This window comes from Centropristis striata, chromosome 22, assembly GCF_030273125.1.
Source record: "Centropristis striata isolate RG_2023a ecotype Rhode Island chromosome 22, C.striata_1.0, whole genome shotgun sequence".
NCBI classification, from domain to species: domain Eukaryota; kingdom Metazoa; phylum Chordata; class Actinopteri; order Perciformes; family Serranidae; genus Centropristis; species Centropristis striata.
This window is the reverse complement of record NC_081538.1, coordinates 2,566,086-2,592,749: the sequence shown is the minus strand read 5'-3', so window position 1 is coordinate 2,592,749 and position 26,664 is coordinate 2,566,086. Positions and strand designations below refer to the sequence as shown.

Below are 26,664 nucleotides of genomic sequence, written 5' to 3'. Positions count from 1 at the left end.
TGATGCATGCATTAATTTTTATTGACCCCATTGCTTACTGACTGCATCAAGTATGCACTGCTTACAGCATGCACATTGTTTTCCCTTTTGTTGAATTTGAATAATTATAGAATAGGATCAAAATTATTCAGTAAAACATACGCATTAATACATAACGTCCCATTAGATTTGCAGAGCATGACTACTGTGCTTCATGTATTCTATTTACTTGATATTCATGCCAGATCTCAACAAACTGGCGAGTCACTTCCCCTGCCATTACGTTCCATCACACCATTCCTCCAGGCTCAAAGCAGGCAGACATTTCATTTCCTGGCTTCCCTTTTGATTTGGCTCTTTTCCACGCTCATCAGTCATCGCCATGCTCAAAATGGCGTATCGCTCACACTCAGGATTATCTTACGCAATTAACACACAGCCCACAAAAGAAGCATTTTGTTTATGAGGGCCCGGTGCTGATCTGAGTCATTTTTGCCTCAGTTATTTGGTTCTAGCCTCCACAGCCATGTTAAATACTGTAAAATGGAGAAGGAGGTTCTGATTCTGTGTAGGTGAAGGACTTTTTATGTGTGATCTGTAGAGGGATTATAGTTTCATATGTGGTGTGGATAATTGGTAGAGGGGTTGTTTCTGTTGCTGTTATCTACTGTTCCACTAAGAAAGAAAGAAATAAGTAAAGCAGTGAGATTTAAAGAAATAAAAATAAAATAAACAGTTTTCAAGCTTGCAAGCACACTTCTCGGGAAAACAAACACCTACAAGCATCCATTTAAACTTATTTTATGAAAATACACTGTACTTTGATTATTTATTCCATAGTTACAGGGAATACATGTAGGCTAATGGTGTTGCTGCTATTTCTTAACTTATATTAACAGTATACTAAAATAATTAATAAATCTATCTGTTTGAGTGCATTGAAATATGTGATTTAAGTAGTTTATCCACACCAATTCATATAATTTTCACTTGAGTCAAAAATTGACTACTGCTACTGTACTGCTGCTAGTGACGGTTAGCAAGGATTTAGCTAATACCTAATTTAGTTATGTGGAATTATGAACTAAAATACCAAAATGCTGGTACTTCAAAGTGAATATATTTTTACATGTTACAGGTAGGGAAAAATCAGCAAGTAAATATGGTTGTAGCTTAAGCTAAGGCTTTAGCTACATCTTTAGCTGTTAGCTGTAGCTACCAGTTGGCCTAATGTTACTTGTGTGTCTCTCTGTGACAGTTTTACATGCTTTCTCACTAAAATAAAACATTTAAATACCATAAGAATAAGTCCTGACTTAACTGGATTTTGACCAAATATGTAGTCAACTTTGGTAGTGCATGAATTTTCGGCAGGGCAGTGTTGTCTTAAATCCACCACCTCTGTTGTACGCTTACTGAAATAATGAGCATTTGATCGCTTCTTCTTCCTCTTTTTAATTGCAAATTTTCTCACTCGACAATTGTATTAAAACTGAATAAAAGTTATTTTGTATAGTGCTGTGTTCACGGGAGCAACGACGGCCATGGCAGCTTTTTTAACCATCATTTCCACAAGAGTGTGACTAAAAATCACCAGTTTAAGTATGGAATAATGCAAATTGAGACTGAGCATTTGTTTTTGGTCCTCAACAGGAAATGGTCTGGGTATCCGTGTGGTTGGAGGGAAAGAGGTCCCCGGTAGTAATGGAGACATTGGAGCCTACGTTGCCAAAGTCCTCCCTGGTGGAGCTGCAGAACAAACAGGAAAGATTCTCGAAGGTAAGCTATTTTACAAAATAAAACTTCCCAGTAACACTTTACAATAACCATCATTTATAAATGGTTAACAGATAGTTTATTAATGTTTAATCATCATTTATAAACCGTATATAGGCCATTTAGAATGGTAAATATGTAATTTATTAATGTTTAACTAACTAAATAATTTATAAATGGCAAATATATTTGTAAGTTTATAGTTGCTTTACCATTAACAAACAATTTAATTATAATTAATAGTTTATTAATATTGTTTTTTTTAGTTGCACTCATTATAACACTTTTAACATCATATTAAGTATGTTAATGATTTTGAAATGATTCATATACATTTATGAACTGTATAGCACTTTGTAAATGGTTTATAATGGTTTATAAACCATCTATAAAGATCACTTAGTTGGTTATTGTAAAGTGTTACCAACTTCCCTTGCAAAAAGGAAATTAACATGGCATATTCCATTTTAATTCATACAAAAACGGAAGTTTAAAAACATAAGATTGAGGTTTTCCAATACAAGGGTTTTTGTCACAGATTATTTCTTGTCCTTTCCACTTCTGTTTCATATATGGTAGCTTGAAACAGGACTGTAGAACCTGATAATGTAATAAATTCCCGATAATGTAATAACCCCGATAATGTAATAAAAATCTGCACTTGAGTCCATTGAAAATGTAATAAAACCTGATAATGTAATAACTCCCCGATAATGCAATAAAGTGCATTTCCCAATAATGTAATACACTTTTTACCAATAATGTTATCATGTCATCGTGTCATGGATACCTCATTTGTGAAAAACGGATGAACGGGTCAAAAGTTAATGAACATTCAACTTTAACCTGTTGGTGGCGCTAGAGCTCTGGAGCTAGAGTTGATACACAGTATCACCACTTGAACCCAAGTAATGGGTGGTCTGCTGTTAAATTATTACAATATTGGGGAATTATTACATTATCAGGACTTGCGAAATGAGGGCTAACCTGATAATGTAATAACCTCCCATTAATGTTATACTTTATTACATGTTGGTAAAAAAAAAAATGTATTACATTATTGGGAAATGCACTTTATTACATTATCAGGTTTTATTACATTTTTAGTGGACTCAAGTGCAGATTTTTATTACATTATCGGGGTTATTACATTATCAGGTTCTACAAGGAGCATTACAGTTAGTTATTTCACAGAGTCACCAGGTAACCATTGTACGCTACCCCACAGATATATGACCCTGTGATTTCACCCTTACACACTTCTAACTGACATCACCTCAGGATAAATTGCTGTGCGGTATATTAACGGGAACACATTTCATGAGGAGGTATTGATTTCACATGGAGGAGTCTGGGAACAGTTAACCCTCTCACCCTCCCGGTCCATCTGTCTGCTCACAGTCCCCTTTAATCTCCGTGTTGAGCCACATTGAGGCTGTCGGACAATTGGTGAAGCTGTGCCCCGCGCCTTTTTGAAGCTGTCACGCTCCTGATATATGGATGGTGAGATAGGGAGAGAGAGAATTGGAACTGTGTAGTGTGCTATCCATCTGTCTGCGCTCTGTGGATGTATGTGTGTTTGAGCGTGGGCAATTCTTTCAGCACTTTCTGTTCTTGTTTGCATCTCCTTCCGTTTTAAATCCTTTTACATGGCAGTTTTCTCCTCTCTGTTTTTCTGTCTTCACTCCTCGATCGAACGGTTTCCAGTGAAAACTGCTTAATCAAGAGTACACAGCAAAATCGGGAGTGTTAATTCAACTCACAGGGAGTTAAATTTAACACTTTTTCTGAGTTTATATAGTTCTCACGGATTCTGAGTTAAAATTACACTTTGAAAAGTGTTAAATATTTTAACTCTTTAATAGTGTTAAATATTTGACACCCTTGGTGTTGTTTTATGACACCACATAAGTGCACTTTAAACTTGAAATTGTGTTATTCCTTTTCACTTTGAGTGTTAATTTTGAACATACATTGTGTTACTTTGACACATTAAAGTGTATTTTTAACCCTAAAAGTTATTTAATTTCACTAATGTGATAATTAACATTCATCGTTTTGTTTTATGATACATTCAAAGTGCATTCTGTGCTTTTTGATCACTTGTTAAAACAACTCCAAAATCAACACTCACCAACTCAAAATGATTAACACTGAAAAAACAACACTACAGATTTTGCTGTGTACAAACAAAACAAATACAGTTGGGAACAATCGTAAAAATATTGGGGCTGGATTTGTAGATATTGCAAATTCAAATGTTGACATGATGATGGTGCCAGATGAACAGTCTGAGGATCCCCAAAGTTATTAGAGTTTGTCCTCTTGGGGAATTTGACTATCTGTATCTAATTTCACAGCTATCTACACCTGTTCCACAGTGCCATCCCTGGAGTCACACAACATGTGTTTAAAGAACACTGCAGAACAAATATTTGTAAATTAATAAGAGGAATTAGCTTTCTAGCAGTTCGAATTTGAAATACAATCAGTACCAAGTGCCTTATATCATCTGTGTTGTAACCACACCATGTTATATTACATACATTTTTACTTTAATCAGGATTTTCAATGCTTGGAAAAATCCAAAGGCAGAGGATTCAGCAAGCTGCAACTAAAAATTAGTACTTCTAATTATTTCAATTATTGATTAATCTGCCTGAATTATTGTCTCGATTTATCGTTTGGTCTATAAAATTTCAGAAAATTGTTTTAAAAATTCCATTCAAGTTTCTCAGTGTTTAAAGTGATGTCTTTAAATGTTTTGTCTGTCCATAACCCAAAGATATTCAGTTTAATATGATATAAAACAGAAAAAAGATAAAAAAAAGTTTACGAAATTAAAGTGGCAAATCTACAAGAAAAAATGCGTAGATTTATGAGATTTAAAGAGGTGAATCTAGGAGAAAAACAGTATACTTTTCCCACTTTTTTCTTGTAAATCTGCAACTTTTTTCGCGTAGCTTTGCCACTTTAAATCTCTTAAATCTGCGACTTTTTTTCTCGTAGATTTGCCACTTTAATCTAGTCAATTTGCAATTTTTCTCTCGAAATATTACCTGAAGTTACCAAATATAATTCTTTGCCTGATAAAGGATTAAAGGCTGAAAACAACATTTTCTACCATTTTTTGTAAAGAAAATAACGATCACTAGATCAAAATAGTTACTGAATATTTTAATATCAATCCAATAATCTATATCATTAGCGTTACTTTTACATAATGTAATATGTTATCATATCATACTTTTACTTTTAACTGCTTTCTACTAACAGATTCACACCTCAAGGAATCATGGGGGTGTTTCCGCTGTAATCCTTTGCTTCCTGTCACTGTAATCACACACTTTCTCAGTCATCTTTGTCCGGCCTTTTATATTCTAGTCTCATGTATTATTATTCCATGTACAGACAGAAGTCAACAGTATAAGGTGATGCTGTTGATGATTGCTTTAGTCCAAGAGTCAAGATACATCTGCGGTGTTGTTAGCCGCGAGGACAACTCAACCGTGATAACAGCCGTAACCCTGTCATCAGCACTGAGCAGAATGGCTGCAAAGTACAGAGGGAACACGGCGAGTCAACCCTCCGAGGTGTGAATACGGAAAAATGTTGTCAGATTCTTCAGGCGTAGAGGCTAGGTGTCACAAAGGGACACTAAGAGGACAAAAACATGCTTTGTCCTATCACTGGGGTCCAAGTTTCTCTGAATGTGTGCAAACTGCAGCCAGAGGCGGTTCTACACAGGGGCCTACAGGGTAGGGTGACCATATTTTGATTTCCAAAAAAGAGGACAATCGGCACGGCCTCGAGACACAAATTCAGACAGGCTTCTCAGAGGTTGATGAACATGCTTTATTATGCTTCAATGGTGCAAAATTAACTTCTGTAATAAAATTAAATTAAATCTGTAAAAACTTGTAACAAAATAATAGCTCTCGTAGACTCTTTTCAAATAAATGAATAAATAATATGAAATAATGTTCTAAATATGAACTCTTCTGTTAGAAAATCTAGCTTCAACAATATATCTCTTAATAACTGCAATAAGATAAATAATAGCTGTTGTGGTGTTTCACAGTATGAAATGCCATTGCACCTTCCGCTGCATCCTCTGTTTTCCCAGGTCTAACAAAGAACTCAGTCAACTTTGCAGAAGAACTCTCAACTCGCACAGCTTTTTTATGTTTTTTGGTGTCCATGTGAGCTTTGAGATCTCGAGCACCTTTATTAGACACTGAGACATATGTGCCAGCATTGCACACGGTGCACTCCGCCTCCCACCTGTCCCGACCGGGACGGTATGTCGGAAAAAATGTTTTGCAGTTCATCTGTGAAGCTGCACTTATGCTTCGGCATTTCTCTCTGTCTCTCTCTCTCTCTCTGTGTGTGTGCGCGACGCTGACCCGCCCACAAGGCAGCCTCTTGGTAATTACGTCTCGCAAAATTGTTTGCAAAGCGCCCGTCAATTTACGTGCACGTGTACTGGTCCTATGAAAAACAGTGAACACCGGACATTTTCGTGAATTTATAAAACCCGGCCGGACGCCCCGGACAGGACGTAAAAAGTGGACATGTCCGGGCGAAAGAGGACGCTTTGTCACCCTACTACAGGGGCCCCTGCCCCTGTGAAGAAGCCCTTGGCCCCTGCTGTGGCCCCTGTGTCAAATTAATAATGAAATGATCAATTTAAAACAATGAATGACGGACCAATTCTTACCTATTCTTTCTTCAAACAATATCGCATTGTACACAAAAGGAACCCAAAATGTGTACACTGTGTTGTTAAATAAAAGCAATAAAAGCTTGTGTATATTACAACAACAACAAAAAAAGTATTTGTGCACAAAGATGAGAAATATCATTGTCGTACAAAAATAACTGTTCTTGTTGGTAATTCTCATTGTTTCAATCAATGCATTTGTATCTTCCAAATGCACTTAAATGAGATTTTTTAAATAAGGTAAAATAAAAGTTTTGAATGCTTAAATATCATCTTTGCAGTTTTTAAATATGCCCCTCTGATTAAACACTGGCCCCCACAGTAAAATTGGTCTAGAACCGAAACTGACTGCAGCACACATGCAGCCACAGTGCATGAATAATATTATGGTGAAACTACAATAGCCTTCCTGTCACTCACACATGCAGCACGAGAATATCGGCGCAAACGGACCGTCCTGATGAGCTGTTTCAATCCGTGTAAGTCCTGCCAGTGTGCAGGGTGTGTGTTGGAGGGTGCAGTGTGTTTGCTGTGTTGTGTGGATTTCTATGAGCTTTCACTGCAGCGTTAAATATAAATAATTGGTCAGTTCCCACTATGAGACATTTGTCTTTGCTGTATTTTTGCCTTCTTTCCAAGCCATTATGCATCCTGTTTACAATGTTGTCCTGCAGATTGTAGTTTTATAGCTGAAATTACATTTTCAAGTTCAAATTTAACCCAGTTCTGTGCAAAAAAAGAAAAGTTGGGTGAACTCAAAATTTCAAGGCAACAAACTTAGATAAAATTTTAAGTTGGACAATTAAACTAAATATTTTAAGTTTTGTTTTTGTTTGCTTAACTCTGAATTTCTCTGGCAAGATTGTAAAGCCGCTATGAATGTCAGCTAATGTTGTGACCACAATTTTGAGTTAGCATTGATACGCTAAAGGCTACTCTTGTAGCTGTAACAAGCAGCGCCGCTAGCATCAGTTAGCCGCTAGCATCAGTTAGCCGCTAGCTTTCGCTAATGACCAAATTTCACAACAAAGAAATAAGAGTTATCAGAGCTATTGTCCCTTGTTGTGAACCCCAACTTAAAGATATAAGTAACAACAACTCACCAACTTGTTTTTGAGCAGACAACTGGTTCCTTTGTTGTGCTAACTTACATTATTGCCCTAAATGTCAGTAATTTATATTTCCAAGTTTTACCAAATTAAATCACTGTTTTTGGCCAAAAAATACAAGTTGTTTTTTTGCAGTGTGAGTGCTCTACAAGCAGCTTTGTCACACAGCTGCTGTTTGGACTGTAACCAGCATTTATCTCTCTACTTTTGGCTTCCAGTCTGATGCACACCATGTTCAGGAATCAGAGCTTGTTTTTCACTGTAAAGTTATTCAAAGGATGGAGGTTAGACCCTGATCTTGTCCCCTATTTGGGTCAACATGAAGTTATTTTTAGAGTGAATTCAGGGTGTTTTTTATTTTATTTAATTTTATTTATTAATCATTTTGCTTCTGTCACATTTTACTCACTGTGACCTCATTTTTCACTCAATATACAAGCTCATCTCTATGGAAACAGCACAATCATGGCTAGAAATAATATGGAGAACTCAAATGTCATTTGTGCAGGTGGTCACAATTGGTCACACATTGGTCACAATGCCACAAAAAGTTCTCAAGTTCTCAAATGTAACCAATAAATACCAAATATTTACATTTTTACAACAAATGTCCAATCTTGTCCTCTTCTCAGCCTGCATTTTAGTTAAGCTTCACTGAATTTTGGTCACTTGACTGTTTTATTTAGGCTAAGACACGCATTCATAGCTTCACAGTTGCACTGAGAAGTGCAAAATAATATAATAATGATAATAAAAATAATAATAATATTTTTTACAGGATGTAGTTAGTGCAAATTGTTTATTTTTGGCTAAATTTTAATGAGGCATGTATAAATAAAGTGATCACTTTTTAAGGCTTATATTTGGTTATCTTTCCTTACAAAAAGTTCCTCACACACTGTAAAAAATGTTAGTAGAAATAACAGTAAAACACTGTCAAATACATCAGAAATAGGGCGTAAAATGAAAAATTGTATTTCACAGTATTAGACACTTTCAATTACCGTAAAATCAAAGAATAGCACAAAACTTTTACTTTTACTGTCATAAACTGGAAGAAACACAGTTTTGCTGTAAAAATATAACATTTTCATGCAAAATTTATGGAGAAATACCATGATGTGTGAATGAATGACACAATTACCCTAAAAATAACAGGATTATTCAGTCTAAATGACATGTTTTGCTGATATTTACATTTAAATTTAGAATAGAAAATCCACTCACTGTAATTTTTACAGTGAGGTTCTGGCAACCACAGCTGCCGGTATTTTTCCGTAAATTAAACAGATTATTTTTTACAGTGTACATGAAGTTAAATGTTAAAATCTAACCATAATTTCTGTTTTTATACAAATTTATGTAATTGGGTGTTGTTTTTTTGTTTGTTTTTTAAAGCAACCCCTTTTCACAAGGCTTTAATTTGGTTTTGGTTTGAAGTGAAATGTTTGCATCTACGACAATTCTTCAAGTATACTGTAACTTTGTATTGTTTTCTTGTGTCCAAATATGTAACTGTGTGTAGGAATGCAAGTCCTGGAGTGGAATGGCGTTCTTCTGACGGGGAAAACCTACGAAGAGGTTCAAGGGCTGGTCGGGCAGCCGTGCAATGAGGCAGAAGTGTGTGTCAGACTGTGAGTATAACCTTTGCCACTTTCCATCTTTCTCTCCTGAATTCCATTTCCAGCATCACCCTCCTGTTCTTTTCTTCCCCAGACTATAATCTTCACTTTGATCCATCATATTCTTAATCTAGTCATTACTCTTTTTAAATTTCCTGCCTTTTCATCTCTCTCATGTCCCCCTCTAGTATTCTTTGTCATGACTTCAAATAGCTCAATTTCCCCCAAAATCCTATATTGAATCATCCACCTTTTAAAATAAAACCATTTTTTCCCATTTTATATATTTTAAAAAAGTAAGACATGATTGCTACTCTGCCTGCCCTGATTGACTTTATAAGTAATCAGTATTTTTTCTATCTTCATCTCGTTTTTCAGTTTTATAATTCAATTTTACATTATTTCTCTTTCAGTGATCTCAACATGCTGGCTGACTCAGATGGTTCCGACCACCTTGACTTCCAGGAGCACAGCAAAGGTATGGGAATGAGTTCTTAACCCTTTATCGGGCAAAGAACTATATTTGGTAACTTCAGGTAATATTTCGAGAAAAAAGTTGCAAATTTACTAGATTAAAGTGGCAAATCTATAAGAAAAAAAGTCGCAGATTTAAGAGATTTAAAGTGGCAAATCTGTGCGAAAAAAGTCGCAGATTTAAGAGAAAAAAGTGGGAAAAAGCTACTTTTTTTCCCGCAGATTCGCCACTTTAAATCTCATTAATCTGCGCATTTCTTTCTCGTAGATTTGCCACTTTAATCTCGTAAACTTTTTTCTCAAAATATTATTGTCGTATGTTTGTTTACACATTCTGGCAGTATGTAAAATCCTCCAATATTCTCTAGGGTTGAAATTTGGAATTTGCAAGTATTTCAATGAGTGCCCTATTAAGGGTTAAACCCGGAAGTAAGTTAGCATTTTACACTTTTTCAAGTTTGAATGGGTTTGTATTTAGATCCCTGAAATAAGGTCTCTGGTTAACAAAAGCTTAAGAGATGTTCACGTTTTGATGTACGACATAAAATAAGTTAATAAATCCCTTAATAAATTTTAAGGTCTTTTAAGGTCTTACGTGTCCTTAAAAAGGCGGTTGCTAACAAGCCTTTTCAGAATTTCCCAATTAACTCTTGTCATATTGCTTTCTCTTTCCTCAAGTTCAGCCTTGCACTACTTGTGACCTATTTCCTCTTTCGGTCTGCATTACACTGGAACCAGTAGATTGTTAGCTACCACACAGAGAAGCTGTGATATCCAACTTGAAGCTGTCTATTTCTGATGTTCTGTCCTTTGCATAATGACGCTCCTGTGTGGCCCCTTTAGGTGACAGACCTCCCAGGTCTCCAGGTGTTGACCCCAAGCAGCTGGCGGCTGAGCTGCAGAAAGTGTCCCAGCAGCAGGCTCCCACCTCCACCTCTTCCTCCGGCCTGCCCCCCACCACCTCAGCCACCTCCAGCCCTGCTCAGCCCGGATCCCCCTCCGTCAGCAAGAGACGTCACGGCAGCAAGGCGAGTCCAGCAGAGCTTCGTTTGTCATGTTCAGTTTAGAATAGATGTAGCTTATCATTTAAGGAACTCATAGTTTAATTACAGCACGTCCCTAAAGTGCAATATCATTATAAATTGCTGGACAAACTGTTTTCTGGTTATTCATACACCTACAGTTTCCATTTTTGTTTTGTCAACTGACAACATGGTCAGCTTTCACCAGCACTATCACTCTTAAAAATTATTTCTTGAGATATATTTATTGTATCCTTTTTTCCCCAGTTTGAACAAAGAATTTGGGGAACATATTTGCTTATTAATATCAACCACATTAGTTCGCTTTTTTATTATCAAAATAGCATGAGGTCCCTCCGACCCTCCGACATCGAAGCAAGACATACAGACTTTCTAGTTGTTTAGCTTCAATTTGTTGTTGTTTTGTGTCTATTTGTAGTTGTTTTATGTCTCTTTGTTGTTTTGTATCTCTTTGTGGTTGTTCTTCCCCTTTACTGTTTAGTAGTTTATGTTTCTTTGTAGTCGTTTTGTGTCTCTTTGTTGTTTTGTGTCTCTTTGTAGTCGTTTTGTGTCTCTTTGTAGTCATTTTTTGTCTCTTTGTAGTCGTTTTGTGTCTCTTTGTAGTCGTTTTGTGTCTCTTTGTAGTCATTTTTTGTCTCTTTGTGGTTGTTTTGCCCCTAGCTTCTATTTGTTTTTTTTAAAGTCACCTCATTGTGGTCTCTTTGTTGTCTTTTTTCCTCTTTGTAGTCATTTTTCAGTTTCTTTGTGGTCATTTTGAGTCACTACATGTTAGTATTTGTCTCTTTGAAATTAAATTTTGCCCTGACACTTTGGGCCCCTGGGCAGTAAACCATCCATGTCTGTAAGGAATAAATATATACATTAACCTCTTGTAAATCTAAAATGAATATTCAAGGAGAAGGAGATCAATACCACGAGTTAGCCTCCAGCACCATATATAGCACAGTGCAGTACAGTATGTAGTGTACAGTAAGTACACCAGTAAACAAGTATCCACCTACACATTCGTGCTATTTGCATCTAAGCATGTTGTTTATCTTTCTACAGACTGCAGAGGGAATGAAGACCCAGTCCCATCCTGTCTCCGGAGAGATACAGGTCTGTGAAACAATAGGATGGAGTTTGGATATAAGAATATAGCAACATGATCTCACAGAAATCCGTGAAATAGCCACGGATTTCGCTTAACTCAAAATCCGTGGAATAGCCACGGAATCGCTCAAATCGAATCGCTCTTTTTGTTGTAGAAAATCTTTAAAGAAAACACTTGACGAACAGATAGTATCGAATCACAGCCTTGTGCGGGATTTAATTGGCAGATAGTAAAAACATATGAAACATTGCATCCAATGGTCAGAACAACACTGCGAGACAACGCCTCTCACAAACTCATTTCACTTCAATTCGTGCGTCATTGTTTCTTTGTAACTAAGGTTTTACTGTCCTGTACTTTCCTGTTATGACAATCATTTGATATGTGAGTACACCTGGGAGATTCTGTTCTTATTTTAATGTTATCGTATCAACCAGATCATCCGCTCAGGATGCGCTATGCTGACTTTCGTCCAAGAGGTTTTCCTTTCTCATGACTTTTAATATTTCACCTGTGTGCTTAGGTCACATTTCAATGTGGATTCATCTACGGATTTATCCTACATATCCTCCCTTATAATGGTGTTAACCATTATCAAAATGTAAGGTTTAATTAACAAAATGTGTTCCCTATGAATTTAGTTCCAAATTATGGTTCCTGTGTGTGGAAGAGGAATAGTGTAGAAAGATTACATGTAATTAAGCACTTGTTACAGCAAACCTATGCAGCCCTAATCTATGCACATAATATGTTTCCCTAAAATATGTATTTAGCGGCTATTCTGTTACATAACACACGTTAATTATAGAAAGTTAATGAACCCATATATAATGCCCATATTGTGAGATGCAGCTCCCCCAGTGTGCAATCCGTGAAAAACCCTGTCGGCTGTATACAGGGAAAAGGCGGATGCGGTCCCATCCCGTCATGGCGGCCATACACTTTTAAGAGCGTCACCTGTGTGCTTAGGTCACATTTCAGTGTGGATTCATCTACGGATTTATCCTACACATTGTAGCGAAATCCGTGTCAGTTTCACGGAAATTTGAGCGATTCCGTGGCTATTCCACAGATTTTGAGTTAAGCGAAATCCGTGGCTATTTCACAGATTTCTGTGAGACCAGGTTGGAATATAGAATGTGATCACTGCTAGTTAAACCTTAAAACCGTGTTTTATGTTCTTGAAACATTTCATTTCTACAGTTTACTTCTATTCTTTCTCTCACTCAGTGCTTTTCAATGCATTGTAATTCAATGTGCTTCTTGTTGCAGCTTCAAATCCACTACGACAAGCAGCTTGGCAACCTGATCGTTCATGTGCTGCAGGCCAGAAACCTCGCCCCGCGGGACAACAATGGCTACTCTGATCCTTTTGTTAAAGTGTATCTCCTACCAGGGAGAGGGTGAGTCAAGGGCCTGGAACCTGCAAGGACACCGTCAGTAGTTCAGAGCTGGATAAGTTAAGGATGAATGATAGAAAATGAGAAAAATGTCATAGCTTTATATTGAGTTAGAAGTGTGTAACGTGACTGTTTTTATAGTTTATTGTCATATACAGACACTTTTAGAGAAGGAATGTGAGTGATATACCTGCTTAGATATCCAGATTGACATCCTGGCTTCAAAGGCAGCCACTTTGTTAAGCTCTAACTTAATTTCCATTCATTTTAAAATCGATTTACTATTGATTTTGGCTTACCATGACATCTTTCAATGTGCAGCACATGACCTTGCTTTTGGTATCAATTCCATAGCACCTATACACTGCACACCAGGTCCATCAGATGGTTTCTAATCCAGTGGCAGCATGTGATATGAACTCCTCGTTTCGGGGCGCTTATCACTGCTGAATGACACAAACATTACGTAAAAAGATATGAAGTCGCTCGTGTTCCTGTGTTGATGGTAGTTCTATTGTAGGTGTGAGTGCAGTCAAAATCAATAGCTCTCATATTTACTTGCAATACGATCCACACTCTCATAAGTCCAGGGCTCCCTTTCTCTCTGTGATTGCACTGTAATGTAATTGACTCTCCCACCTTCTCCCGTCCCACGAGAGGCTGTTTATTCCTGGGATCATTTCAGATAAAAGCAATAATATACGGCTGTGGGCTTTGCAGCCGCCACTCACGCAGGCCTTCAGTTTGACAGATGCAAACACCACAATGGCAGTGGCGGTTCTAGACCAGTTTTACTGTGGGGGCCAAGGAGGGGCCAGTGTTTAATCAGAGGGGCACATTAGCACATGAAAAGATGGCAAAGATGATATTTAAGCATTCAAAATCTTTGAATGTCTTGAAAAAGACACAAAATGACCCAAAAAGACACAAAATTAGAAGACAGAATAACCAACAAAAAAAACCCCACAGAAGACATATAAATGACAAAAAAAGACACAAAATGACCAAAAAAAGACACAAAATAACTAAAACAGACACAAAAAAGACACATAAATGACACCAATGACAAAAAAAGACACAAAATGACAAAAAAAAGACACAAAATAACTAAAAAAGACATAACAACAGACACAAAATTACCTAAAAAGACACAAAAAAGACACAAATGACCAAAAAAGACACGTAAAGACATGAAAGGGATTCAAAAATGGACCAAATAGCCCAATAAGACTCCATAGAGTTAAACTATTATACAATGTACACATTCTGGGTTCCTTTTGTGTACAATATTGTTTGAACAAAAAAAAAGGTTAGAATTGTTCCATTGTTCATTGTTATAAATTGATCATTTTATTATTAATTTGACACAGGGGCCACAGCAGGGGCCAAAGGCTTCTTCACAGGGGCAGTGGCCCCTGGAGGCCCCTGTGTAGAACCGCCACTGCACTATGGGTTTTAGACAGGGTTCTGCTAAAGGGGACAGGGAGAGCAGCGCCCACGGAAACAAGGTTACGGTTAAACATGCACATGTGTGCAAATACATGTATGTGCTACATGTGTGTATACATGGAGACGCTCACAGCTCTCAGACACTGACTGCATCCATACAGAGGCTTCTCAGTTGCATCACAGATCTCCTGGCAACCACATGGAGCTGGTGCAGCAAAACGAGTGGTTATAAATAAGAGTTTAATACATAGCAACCAGGAAAGAGGGAAAAAATGTTGTGATTTTACAAAAGAAGTGGACATTTACAGACCCAGACGGCGCTTAAGAAAGATACACGGGTCTCGATTAGACACCAAGGTTATTATAGTTAGGTAAACATAAACATTTTGTTTTCCATTTTGTTTATCCATGCAAAATATAACAATTACAAAAAAAATGTTAACAGATTTATTTGTAAGTAGAACATTATAAAGATTTAATTATTTTATTGAAAAATCAATCCTTTCGTTGAACAACAAAACATGAATGTTGAGATAAATATTACTCACCCAGAACCAAGGTTATTATAGTTAACAAAAACTAACAAAATAACGAAAACTAGAATTGAAAAAACATTTTTGTTAACTGAAATAAAAATAAAAACGAGAGTTTTTAAAAAACCATAACTAACTGAAACTGTATTTTGTGGTTCCAAAACTAACTAAAATTAACTAATATTATAGAGAAAATGTCCTTAGTTTTCGTCTTTGTCAACTTTTTTCATCCGTAAACCTTTTTGGTTGATATGAAATCTATTTCATCTATCTGGTTTTATGACTTAATAAACTTATTGGGGCTGAGATGGATCAGACAAAGAAATAAAGGAAACATTTATTGTGACCTTTATTGAATCTCCCACCCAACAAATACCCCATTACAAAAAACTAAAACTAATAAAAACTAAACTAAAACTAAGCATTTTCCCAAAAATAAAAACTAATTAAAACTAGCAAACTCGCTCTAAAAACTAATTAAAACGAACTGAATTTTAAAGCAAAAACTGACAACGAAATCAAAACTAAAACTAATGAAAAAAAAATATATATATTATAACCTTGTTAGACACACGTTTGTATGTGTGTTTCTTTCAACTCTGTATGAATCATCACTGACACAATGTAAATACAATATACAGCTGTAGAAGAAACAAGGAAAATTAATTAAATTCATGCCGGAGACTGTGTCAATAAACCAAGCGAATCAATTTTCAGCAGACTGAAAATGCAGTCGGAAAGAATGTTTATGCTCTTATAACTACTGGGAAAGAAAGGAACTTCTCCATATTCTCCAAGATTATGATATGATCCGATATATATACCACATAAAACACTTGATGGTAGGTCAGAGACTGCGCATCATGAAGAGGAGAAATGTTTTGTGGCAGATCGAAACTGCAGTATGAAAAAATCTGATTCTCTCCAAAACTAGTATTATCTCTATATTCATCAAGGTTATTGGTTATATTGTGAAGTAGATACTAAAAAAAAATACTTGATTGTGGGGAGAGAGTGGGTGTTGAAAACATTTAAAGATTAAATATGTATAGCAATTTGTAAATGGTTAATAATTGGTTTTATAAACCATCTATAGACATCACTTGGATGGTTATTGTAAAGTGCTACCCTGTTATCTTTTCCATAGTCTTTATGAATTCTCCTTTACATTTTTCCTTGATTTCATGATGTATTCCATCGAGGTCAAAGAAAAGAAGCATAATTCAATTCATAACTCAAAGTTTGATAAATTGCTGCACATTTGTGTCCAAATTTGGGTCGTCATGCTGGGTAAAGTAACGATGTAAACACAAATTAAACTAGATGTTGTGTTTACATACAAAAGGATAGTGAGCAGCAGATCTCCACTATGGTTGCCATTGGATACGTTACATCACCTGAAAGCCCTCTCAACACAACCCATGACACACTGAAGCACAATTTCAACCCACTGCTGCAGCACCACAGTCCCCCGCTCCGTCCCCGGTTCTGAACACACACTTAAAAAAAAAAAAAATCACACACTTAACCTAAATCTACAGTGATCTCCCCTTCCCACATACACACTCACAGTCCACAGACACTCTTTGACCCCCCCGTCCTCCCTCTGACTATTGTTTCTGTATGTTGTTCTCTATATTTAATGCATGCTGGACCCTCTCAGTCAGGTCATGGTTGTCCAGAACGCCAGGTATGTGGTACTTTGGTTCTGTTTTGGTTGAAATTTGGTTGTCAGTTTGGTGAAGGTCACAAAACGTCCAAATTATTTTTTGCCAACTGATCGGAAGCTTGTTAATACAGTTGATTTAGTTCCACTAACTCCCTTAAATTGTGCATTTTCCCCCGGTCCCCATAATCTCATGATGTTCGACTCACCTTTAGGTTTAGAATTGCATTTCAAGGAATCCCTAAATATTAACATCTTCCCATCTCTTTAACATAACATAAAGTTATATATCCCCCTGTGCTGACATGTTAACGTTTCCCCAGCTAACTGTTGTGTGTTGCTGGTAGATGGTCTGTTTTTGTTACTTACCATTGTAATTTGATACCCTAACATCGAACCTGACACGCTTTAGTTTTCCCCTGTATTGTGATTAAATTCCCTCAGTAATGTCCTACATCCTGCCCTGACATTGTACTGTACCCCTGGTGCCCCACCACATTCAACACACACTCTCATTATTTTGCTCTGCAGTCCTTATTCATCCCATTATTTTCCAGTATACGGTAGCTTGTCCTTGTCTTTACCAAACTAACTCCCACAGACTTACTCATATTCTACAATCTGAAACCCTACACACTGCAAAAAACATCCATCTTAGCAAGTCGTTCATTTGATTTGGAGAGTTTTTTTTCTCAAAACAAGTGAAAAATGTAGTCAGTAAAGTCAGATTATGCGTTTATTTCTTATGCTTATTGACTTTTAAGAGTTCTTCAAGTTCTTTCTTGTGTTGGAAATCAAAAAATAAGTCAACTTCTCTTTCCATACTGGCATATTTTCCAACATGGTCTCACAGAAATCCGTGAAATAGCCACGGATTTCGTTTAACTCAAAATCCGTGGAATAGCCACGGAATTGCTCAAATTTCTGTGAAACTGACACGGATTTCGCTACAATGCAAGTTAATGACAGTCATATTTTTCTGGCGAGATCTTCACCACAAAGTGATTATGTACATTCACTGAGTGAATATTTAGAAAATAAAACATATATTTCTCGCTAGAAATGTGATCAAAATCCATTTTTATGCAGAAACTAAGTCAAAATATTATTTTTTTCACTAAATATGAGAGAACTGTCCGCCATGTTTTTTGTTCTGACCGCTGGAACCTTGAAAGTCACGTGACTTGGAACAAACCAATAGGAAAAAATATTAATGGGATGGCCACGGGATATGACTGTCATTAACTTGCATTGTAGCGAAATCCGTGTCAGTTTCACGGAAATTTGAGTGATTCCGTGGCTATTCCACGGAGTTTGAGTTAAGCGAATCCATGGCTATTTCACGGATTTCTGTGAGACCAGGTTCATATTTTCACTTGTTTTAGGACATCAAAATTATATGATGCCAAATATCTTGATGGACACCAGAATGGACTTTTTTGCAGCACACCCTAACATCATACCCTGCCGTCCATGCACGTAGGCCCATACATTGTTACCGTCCAAACAATGTGCATCACATTCATTCTCTCCCTTCTACTGTCTACTGTCCAAGATATCGTGGTGTCCCACTGTCCTGCAGGACTTCTGCATGTCTGTGACCGAGTGTCTCTTGTTGTGATGTGTTCCCCCAGTGCTGAGAACAAGAGGAGGTCCAAACATGCGGGCAAGAGTCTCAACCCTGAGTGGAACCAGACTGTCATCTATAAAAACATCCATCTGGAGCAAGTATGTGGTCATACACACATTTCTCACAGACACAGCTGCACACATCCAGTGTCATATTAGCTTAAAGGTCACATATTGTAAAAAAAAAAAAAAAAAAGGGAGATTTTTAATGTCTTTGAAGCTGTGACAAGCAGTTCTTTCTGTCACTTTTTTCCGTCCAAAAATATTTCCACAGTCACAATTTGTGCCAGAGGGAGTTGGAATTTGGCAAGACTATGTGTGAGAAGATGTGTTTTTGTTTTGATGGCTAAAAAGAGACGTGACAATGGGGGTGGTCTGTTGCAAAAAAGTGCATAACTTCCAAGTTTTTTGGGGACAGCTGATTAACTGTTCATGTCAATTTGCAAAAACAAGTTGCACTTAACTTCGAAGTGGAGTCACGTACCATCGCCACACTCATGAACTGTTTGTCTCATGTGGGGGGCATCAATGAACTCAGCAGAGTGTTCCTGTTTCATTGGTGTGAATTAGTCCCGTCCCCTAAACCTAAACCATGCCCATTTTACTTTCTTTTTTCTCCATATTTTTTTAGAATCTTGTGGGAGACATCATTGGTCTCAACAGAGAGTTCTTGTTTTAATTGTACAATTAAGCCCTGACCCACATTTTAACCACACCCCCTTAAAAAAAAGGACTAAAAACATTCCTTTTTAGCAAAACCTTTGGTTCCTCCCATCTAGATGGTTTTTAGATTATGTATGTATGTTTTCTGTTTTTAGCTGTTTTTCCCCCCCTTTTTTTAAATCCTTTTTATAATTAGACTGTTATGTTTTTAACCTGTAGCACTTTGAGATTTCCTGTAATGTAAAGTGCATTACAAATAAAATGTATTATTATTATTATTAATATCTCATAAACAGTTTATCAGTCTTGCAGGAAGCATAATTGAATCCATCTATAGCTTTCTGTCGGTCCACATAATTTGTTATTAAATTGTTATAATTTTCTGAAATTTGCCATGAAGGTTAAGTGTTTTGAACATTTTATGTGTGTGTTTGTGAATTCATGAATGCTTGTTGTGCTAGATTGCAGCTATTGCAAATTTGAGCTTGTTTGATTATAAAGCAGGTCACGGTGCTTTATCAAAATTTTGATAGTGTCAAAATGCTCAATCCATGGAGAAACGCACACAGCCTATATTCAGAAACTGTACCTTTAAGTGAGCTGTACTATATATATACACTACTGGTCATAAGTTTTAGAACACACCAACTTTTCCAGAATTTAATTGAAAATTATGCAGTTTAATGTCTCAGTGTACTGAAATTAATGCACATTTGCAACATTTAAAATTCTTTATTGAGCATGATAGTGTTTTGAAAGTAAAAAAAAAGATTCAAAATCACATTTTATGTTGGACTAAAGGACTAAAAAAAGACACAAAAAGACCAAAAAAAGACACAAAATGACAAAAAAAGACACAAAATGACTTACAAAGACATGAAAAGAATTCAAAAATGGACAAAATAGCCCAAGACTCCATAGAGTTAAGTTGTTAACCCATTTCTTGTTCCCTGAAAAAGGCCTACTTGTATAATTCTGAAATGTACATTATTTTTCAGTTTTGGTTCAGCTTACCTTTTTTTATTTACCTCTGGCAGTTCACCACTTACCTTTGTACCCTTTCAAGCTGTTCATTTGACTTGAACTGCTTGAATTTCAATAAAAAACTGGAAAAATTGGGGTGTTCTAAAACTTTTGACCGGTAGTGTATATATATATAGTTATCCCCGGCTGCAATGATGGTGCAGATATGCCAAGAGTGCAGATGTGAAAGACCAATCAGAGCAGACTGGGCTTTTTTGGGAGGGGGGCTAACAGAGACATGCACATACACAGAGTAAACATGTAAACATGGTCTAGTACAAACCCAAAACAATCAAGTATGAACCTGAAAATGAGCGTAATATGTCCCCTTTAAATGTCTGACAGTGTGATTGTATAATAATGACACCAAATCACGTTGATGTTGTGTAGTATACTTTTTGTAGCTCGATGTATTTAAAGCTCAAACAAGAGAACTACTTAAAATGAGGATATTGCCTTTCCTCTGCTGGCATGCTTACTGTGGCCATTGGCTTTAGTAGAACAGATGGATATGCCATTGGGATTTAATTATATCATTTTAGATCCCATTTTAGATTCATTGGATCCATATCAATCACAGCAAATCTGTGGACTTCTGTAGTCTGTTTTTTAAAGCTGCCTCAATTTATGTTCCCATTTTAAGCCCAGATCATATGTTTTCTCTTCCTTTAAGGTTTATCTGACCATTTTATTATTCACTCAGCCAAGACAGTAAGTCAGTATAAAGATGCATTTACTCTGTAACTGTGTGTGTGTGTGTGTGTGTGTGTGTCAGTTGAGGAAGAAGACCCTGGAGGTGAGCGTGTGGGACTACGACAAGTGCTCCTCAAATGATTTCTTAGGAGAGGTAAACTTCTTTAACAGTATGTTTAGTTACACTGTAAAAATTTTTTGTAGAAATAACAGTAAATTTAATTACCGTAAATCAGAGAATAGCACAAAACCTCTTTCTGTCATAAACTGGAAGAAACACACAGTTTTGCTGTAAAAATATAACATTTTCATGCAACATTTATGGAGGAATACCATGATGTGTGAATGAATGACACAATTACCGTAAAAATAACAGGATTATTCAGTCTAAATTACAGTTTTTACTGATATTTACATTTAAATTTACAGTAGAAAACCCACTCACTGTATTTCGGTGTCACTTTACAATAACCAACTAAATTATGTTTTTAGATGGTTTATAAAGCAATTATTAACCTTTTACAAAGTGTGATACAGATTTAATCTTTGAATGTTTTCAACCAATTTCTTAAAGGTATATGAATCATTTCAAAATCATTAACATACTAAATATGGTGTTAAAAATGTTAAAATCAGTGCAACTAAAACTATTAATTAAGTAATAATTATAATTTAATTGTTTGTTAATGGTGAAGTAACTATAAACTCACATTAATATACCATCTATTTGCCATTTTTAAATGATTTAGTTAGTTAAACATTAATAAATTATGTATATACCATTCTAAATGGCCTATATACGGTTTATAAATGATGATTAAACATTAATAAACTATCTGTTTACCATTTATAAATGATGGTTATTGTAAAGTGTTACCTGTATTTCTTACGGTGAAGTTCTGGCAACCACAGCTGCCGGTATTTTACCGTAAATTAAACAGATTATTTTTTACAGTGTATGTGTTGTACCCCTTCAGTTTTATGCATATGCTTATTAACCTGCTGTGTTATATTCCCAGGTCCTTATTGACCTGTCCAACACAGCCCAGCTGGACAACGTCCCCCGGTGGCTCCCCCTGAAGGAGCAGAGCGAGGGGGACCACCACCGGCGCTCCCACTCAGGCCAGGGCCGCCACGGCTCCTCCAAACCCTCCTCCCAGCACGCCTCCCCGAAAACCACCGGCTCCGCACATGACAATCAGGAATCCCCAAAGTCTTCTGTCATCAAGAGCCGGAGCCACGGGATCTTCCCAGATCCGGCCAAGGGTAGGACACGATGAAATCCCCTCACCTGCTTGACTTCATCCACTAACAACTAAACCGTCTGTACTCTGCTGCTTCTGCAATTTCTGTTTCTCCCTCTTCTGTTCTCTTTCTTCTTCTTTACTCTTACTTTCTTGCTGTCACTATCTCGGTGTCTCCCTCTGTCCACCTGTTTCTCTCTCACACGGTCTTTTTTCTTTCTACCAGCACCTTCCTAATCCCATTTTTGCACACCCATCGGAGCTTCAGCTTCATGCTTTTTGCTTTCCTCATGGTCTGTTTTCTTGGTTGCCATGATGTCATCCACCTCAGAGGCCTAGCCTTAGCTTCCCTCCATCTCTCTTCTAACACAGAGGGCAACATGGCCGTGGAAGGCTTTGAATTCTCCCCCTAATTGAAACAAATAACCATCAAATTTAAAGAGGATGCTTGAAGATTGTAGACTTAATAATAAGGCAGTTACCATGCTGGCTTAATGAAGTTTCTCACTAGCCAGCTATTAATTCTCCACAGAAGGTAACAGCCTCTAAGTTAAGTAAAAAAAAAAAGTAGCTTTTTTGGTAATTTGATGAATTTGGTTGTTTTAGACACGCAGGTGCCCACTATCGAGAAATCTCACAGTAGCCCTGGCACATCGAAGCCTTCCCCGTCCGAGGGCCAGAGCCAAAGCCACAGCCACGGACACAGCCATCACTCTCGCTCGCACGGTGCTTCACGCTCCAGCAAAAGTGCCGCCGCACGGCAACACCATCAGGACGGCGGCACTGGAAGTGGCGGAGGCGCTGCCATAGCAACGGGCGATGCCCCACAGCAGTCACAGCAGCAGCCGCCGCAACGCCTCCAACCAAGTAAACCAAGACGCAAATAAAAGCCCACGCAGCATGGCCTCCTCGCACTCATCTGTTCTACCTTCTGTTATTTTTTTTCTTTACCTTTAGTTTTTTTATTTATTTTTTATTCTCGGTTTCTTCCCTCACCCTGTACACCCTCCCCCACCGTTGTTCTCACAGTGTGTCAACCTCTCACCGCTTCTCTTCTGTGTGTATTCACAAGTGTGTAGAGTCAGCACGTCACCTGTACTGTAGCACACACACTGTCTTTGACCTTCCTTAGTTTGACCCTTTTTCAATAAACCCAAAGAGGCGTAATGGATGGCCCGTTCTAAGTATTTAACATTACAAAAAATAAATAAATAAACAGGCAATAGGTCAATTATTATAATCTCTAATGCTACTTTAATAAGATGTTAAACAGAAATAAGTGTGATTCCCTTGGTTAAAGCTAGGTTTTGCTCTTTGGAGCAGCAATTTAAACACATTAACTTTGCACAGGATGAGCAGAAGTATGACAGTGTGAAAAAAATATTTAAAAAAAAAGAAACGGCAGAGTTGCAGGGCTTATTTTGACGGCAAAATCTGTCAGTTATTGTCAGAGCACAGTGACATCTCCAACTCTCTCAAATGACACATTTTAAACTTTGTTAAAGTTCAGTTAAAGGCGCAGAGTTCACCGTGAAGAGGTTTCTGTCACGAGCCAGCAGTTAAATAAATATTTTGTTGATTCAGTGAAACAGAAGAAAGCTGCAACCCCTACCCCCCTCCTTAAAATATCATTAACCTCTTTTGGTATACTTTCTTTTAGTTCTTTTTATTTCCTTTTTGTTAACAAACAACGACCAGCTTTTTCTGAAGCTCGTCCACTGAGATGGCTGTGCATGCAGTCCGCTAACCCCCTTTTTGTGTTTGAACAACTATCGGACTCACAATGCACCTCAGTAGATGCTGCACACCCCGCCCGCCTCTTAGTGACATGCAGGAGGGGCGTAGTGCACCGCACACTGTGGCTGCATGTGATTGACAGTCAAGCTGGTTGCCATGATGAAGATAAACCGCTTTCTGAATCTACCATCTCGCTCCTCCCTCCTTCCATCTTAAACTTCGACCCCCATGACCTTTGTTTCCTGGCGTTGACCCCGCCCCCCTCTGACACCTGACCTGCGAAAAAACAAACACATCCAGGCCAAAGAGGCCGCCTCTCACTGAGGCACCAGAGACACAGCGTAGTGGGCGTGCTCACCATTCAGAGAGCCCAGTCCGACTGGCTGCCCGCCCTGCCAGCGGTCGTGTCGGCCAAAGGGAGCAGAGCAGACGGCAGACACCTGACGCTCAGGAAAGCCGTGTCAGAAGAGAGGCCGCAGAGCATCGGAGGTGAGAGTTTGCCCAAAGAGTCTCCTCTCTGTGGTGTGACTGAAGCACAGAGAGTGAAAGAAAAAAGAGAGGATGCGATACTACTAACGCACACCTGCAGAAAGAGAGAGGGGAGTCTGATTACAAGCTAATAAAAGAGCCAGGAAGACAGAGAGAAAGTTGCAAATCACCAGAGATTCATGCAGCGAGACGCGCTTTCTCAACGGCCACCAACACGACTCACTAAGACAGTATTCCCTTTATTGTCATTGATCAAGTAACAACTACCAGAGGTGGAAAAAGTATTCAGATCCCTTACTTAGGTAAAAGTACTAATACCACAATGTGAAATAACTCCACTACAAGTAAAAGTCCTGCATTCAAAATGTACTTAAGTGAAAGTACAAAAGTATCAGCATCAAAATGTACTTAAAGTATCAAAAGTAAAAGTACTCGTTATGCAGCATGGAGCCAGTTAGTTTTTTTTATATATTCCAAATATTATATTATATTATTATTATTGATGCATTTATGTATACAGCGTTTTAATATTCTCAAGGTAGGGCTCATATTGACTACTTAATATACTGTTATGAGGTTTATTTTAAAAAGTGTCTAATCACCTAAATTTATTGTGTTTTTTATGTTAAATCTTGACCTGAAAAGTAACTAAAGCTGTCAGCTAAATGTAGTGGAGTAAAAAGTACAATATTTGCCTCAAAATGTAGTGAAGTAGAAGTATAAAGTGACATAAAATGGAAATACTCAAGTAAAGTACAAGTACCTCAAAATTGTACTTAAGTACAGTACTTGAGTAAATGTACTTAGTTACTTTACACCACTGACAAGTACCATTACAACAAAATTTGGCCATCATCCTATCCAAACGTATACAACACACACAAACAATCAATAGGACAAAGTTGAACAGGACAGGACGACAGGGAGAAGAGAGAGAAATACAGCACACGTGAGGAGAGGAAAGGAGGAAAAAAGCATGAAAAAAACCTCAGCACATGAGCACAATAATACATTTTCACAACAACATGAACAGGCTTTTGACATGCCACATGGGAAGCAAGGTTATTATAGTTAACGAAAACTAACAAAATAACGAAAACTAGAATTGAAAAAACATTTTCGTTAACTGAAATGAAAATAAAAACTAGAGTTTTTAAAGAAACGATAACTAACTGAAACTGTATTTTGTGGTTTACAAAACTAACTAACTAAAATTATAGTGAAAATGTCCTTAGTTTTCGTTTTTTTCAACTTTTTTTCAATCATAATTCAGTGTATTTATTTGAACATGCAACACATGGTGAATATGTTTACTGAGACTGGGATGTTTACACTAGAACCAAAATTCAAAACACCCAGAACTGTAAGAGTTAATAACCTTATTGGGGCTGAGATGATAAACCAAAGGAAATAAAGGCAAAATGTATTATGACCACTTTGAATCTCGCACCCAACACATAGCCCATTAGAAAAAAACTAAAACTAACACTAAAACTAATAAAAACTCAACTAAAACCAAGCATTTTCAAAAACTAAAAACTAAACTAAAACTAGAAAACTCACTCTAAAAACTAATTAAAACTAACTGAATTCGAAGACAAAAATTCACAACGAAATTAAAACTAAAACTAATGAAAAATCCAAAACTATTATAACCTTGATGGGAAGGGGGGAACCAGCATAGCCAGGCAGCAGGAAATGATTGTCTCAGAGTGTGTGTGTGGCGTGAGTCACAGAGCGTTAACACACTCTCACTGCCGCATCCGCTGCGTCACGACTCCTCCGGTGCTTCATTGAACTGGTATTAGTGAGCTTTAGCAATCCGTCAATGACAACGTGTTGAGTGGCCTGAAAGAAAAAACGTGTCGGCATGAATTCTGTTCTGCACCACATCCACGCATCTCACATCATTCATACTCTATCACACTGCCTGATCAGCTGTTTGACAATCAAATGTTGACATTTAAACATCTAAAATATGCTGCATATAAACAGGTTTTTTAAAAAAAGAAACACTCATAAATATCTTTTAAACTCCAGATATGAACTTATGCTGATTTTTTAAACTAAACTAATGCTAAGATTGAGATATCAGATGATTAATAATAGTTCATATAGACGACTAACGATGTCAGCAGGGTCTACGTGCCTCTTGTTTTTACATAAACATATATATGTGATGTTTCTCTGAATTTGTCTGTTTCATGTTAAAGCTTTAAATGTGAGTTATTACTGTCTCGTCTTTGTCTGGAAGGAAGATTGTACTGTTGGTTCATATGCTTCTTGCTAGGCTGCAGTGTCTGTGTGCTATTCATTACA

At 37.2% G+C, this 26,664-nt stretch overlaps 1 protein-coding gene across 1 annotated transcript in view; it reads left to right on the top strand.

Moving 5' to 3' along the window:
* pcloa (piccolo presynaptic cytomatrix protein a) overlaps window positions 1-26,664 on the top strand; it is an 87,016-nt gene that overhangs the window by 47,812 nt on the left and 12,540 nt on the right. The window contains exons 12-22 of the mRNA XM_059325460.1: window positions 1,633-1,758; window positions 9,113-9,221; window positions 9,623-9,687; window positions 10,527-10,711; window positions 11,774-11,824; window positions 13,092-13,222; window positions 16,865-16,891; window positions 18,502-18,595; window positions 20,958-21,029; window positions 21,895-22,141; window positions 22,726-22,986. Of these exons, the coding sequence (XP_059181443.1) occupies window positions 1,633-1,758; window positions 9,113-9,221; window positions 9,623-9,687; window positions 10,527-10,711; window positions 11,774-11,824; window positions 13,092-13,222; window positions 16,865-16,891; window positions 18,502-18,595; window positions 20,958-21,029; window positions 21,895-22,141; window positions 22,726-22,986 (1,368 nt within the window). The remainder of the gene's footprint in view (window positions 1-1,632; window positions 1,759-9,112; window positions 9,222-9,622; window positions 9,688-10,526; window positions 10,712-11,773; window positions 11,825-13,091; window positions 13,223-16,864; window positions 16,892-18,501; window positions 18,596-20,957; window positions 21,030-21,894; window positions 22,142-22,725; window positions 22,987-26,664) is intronic.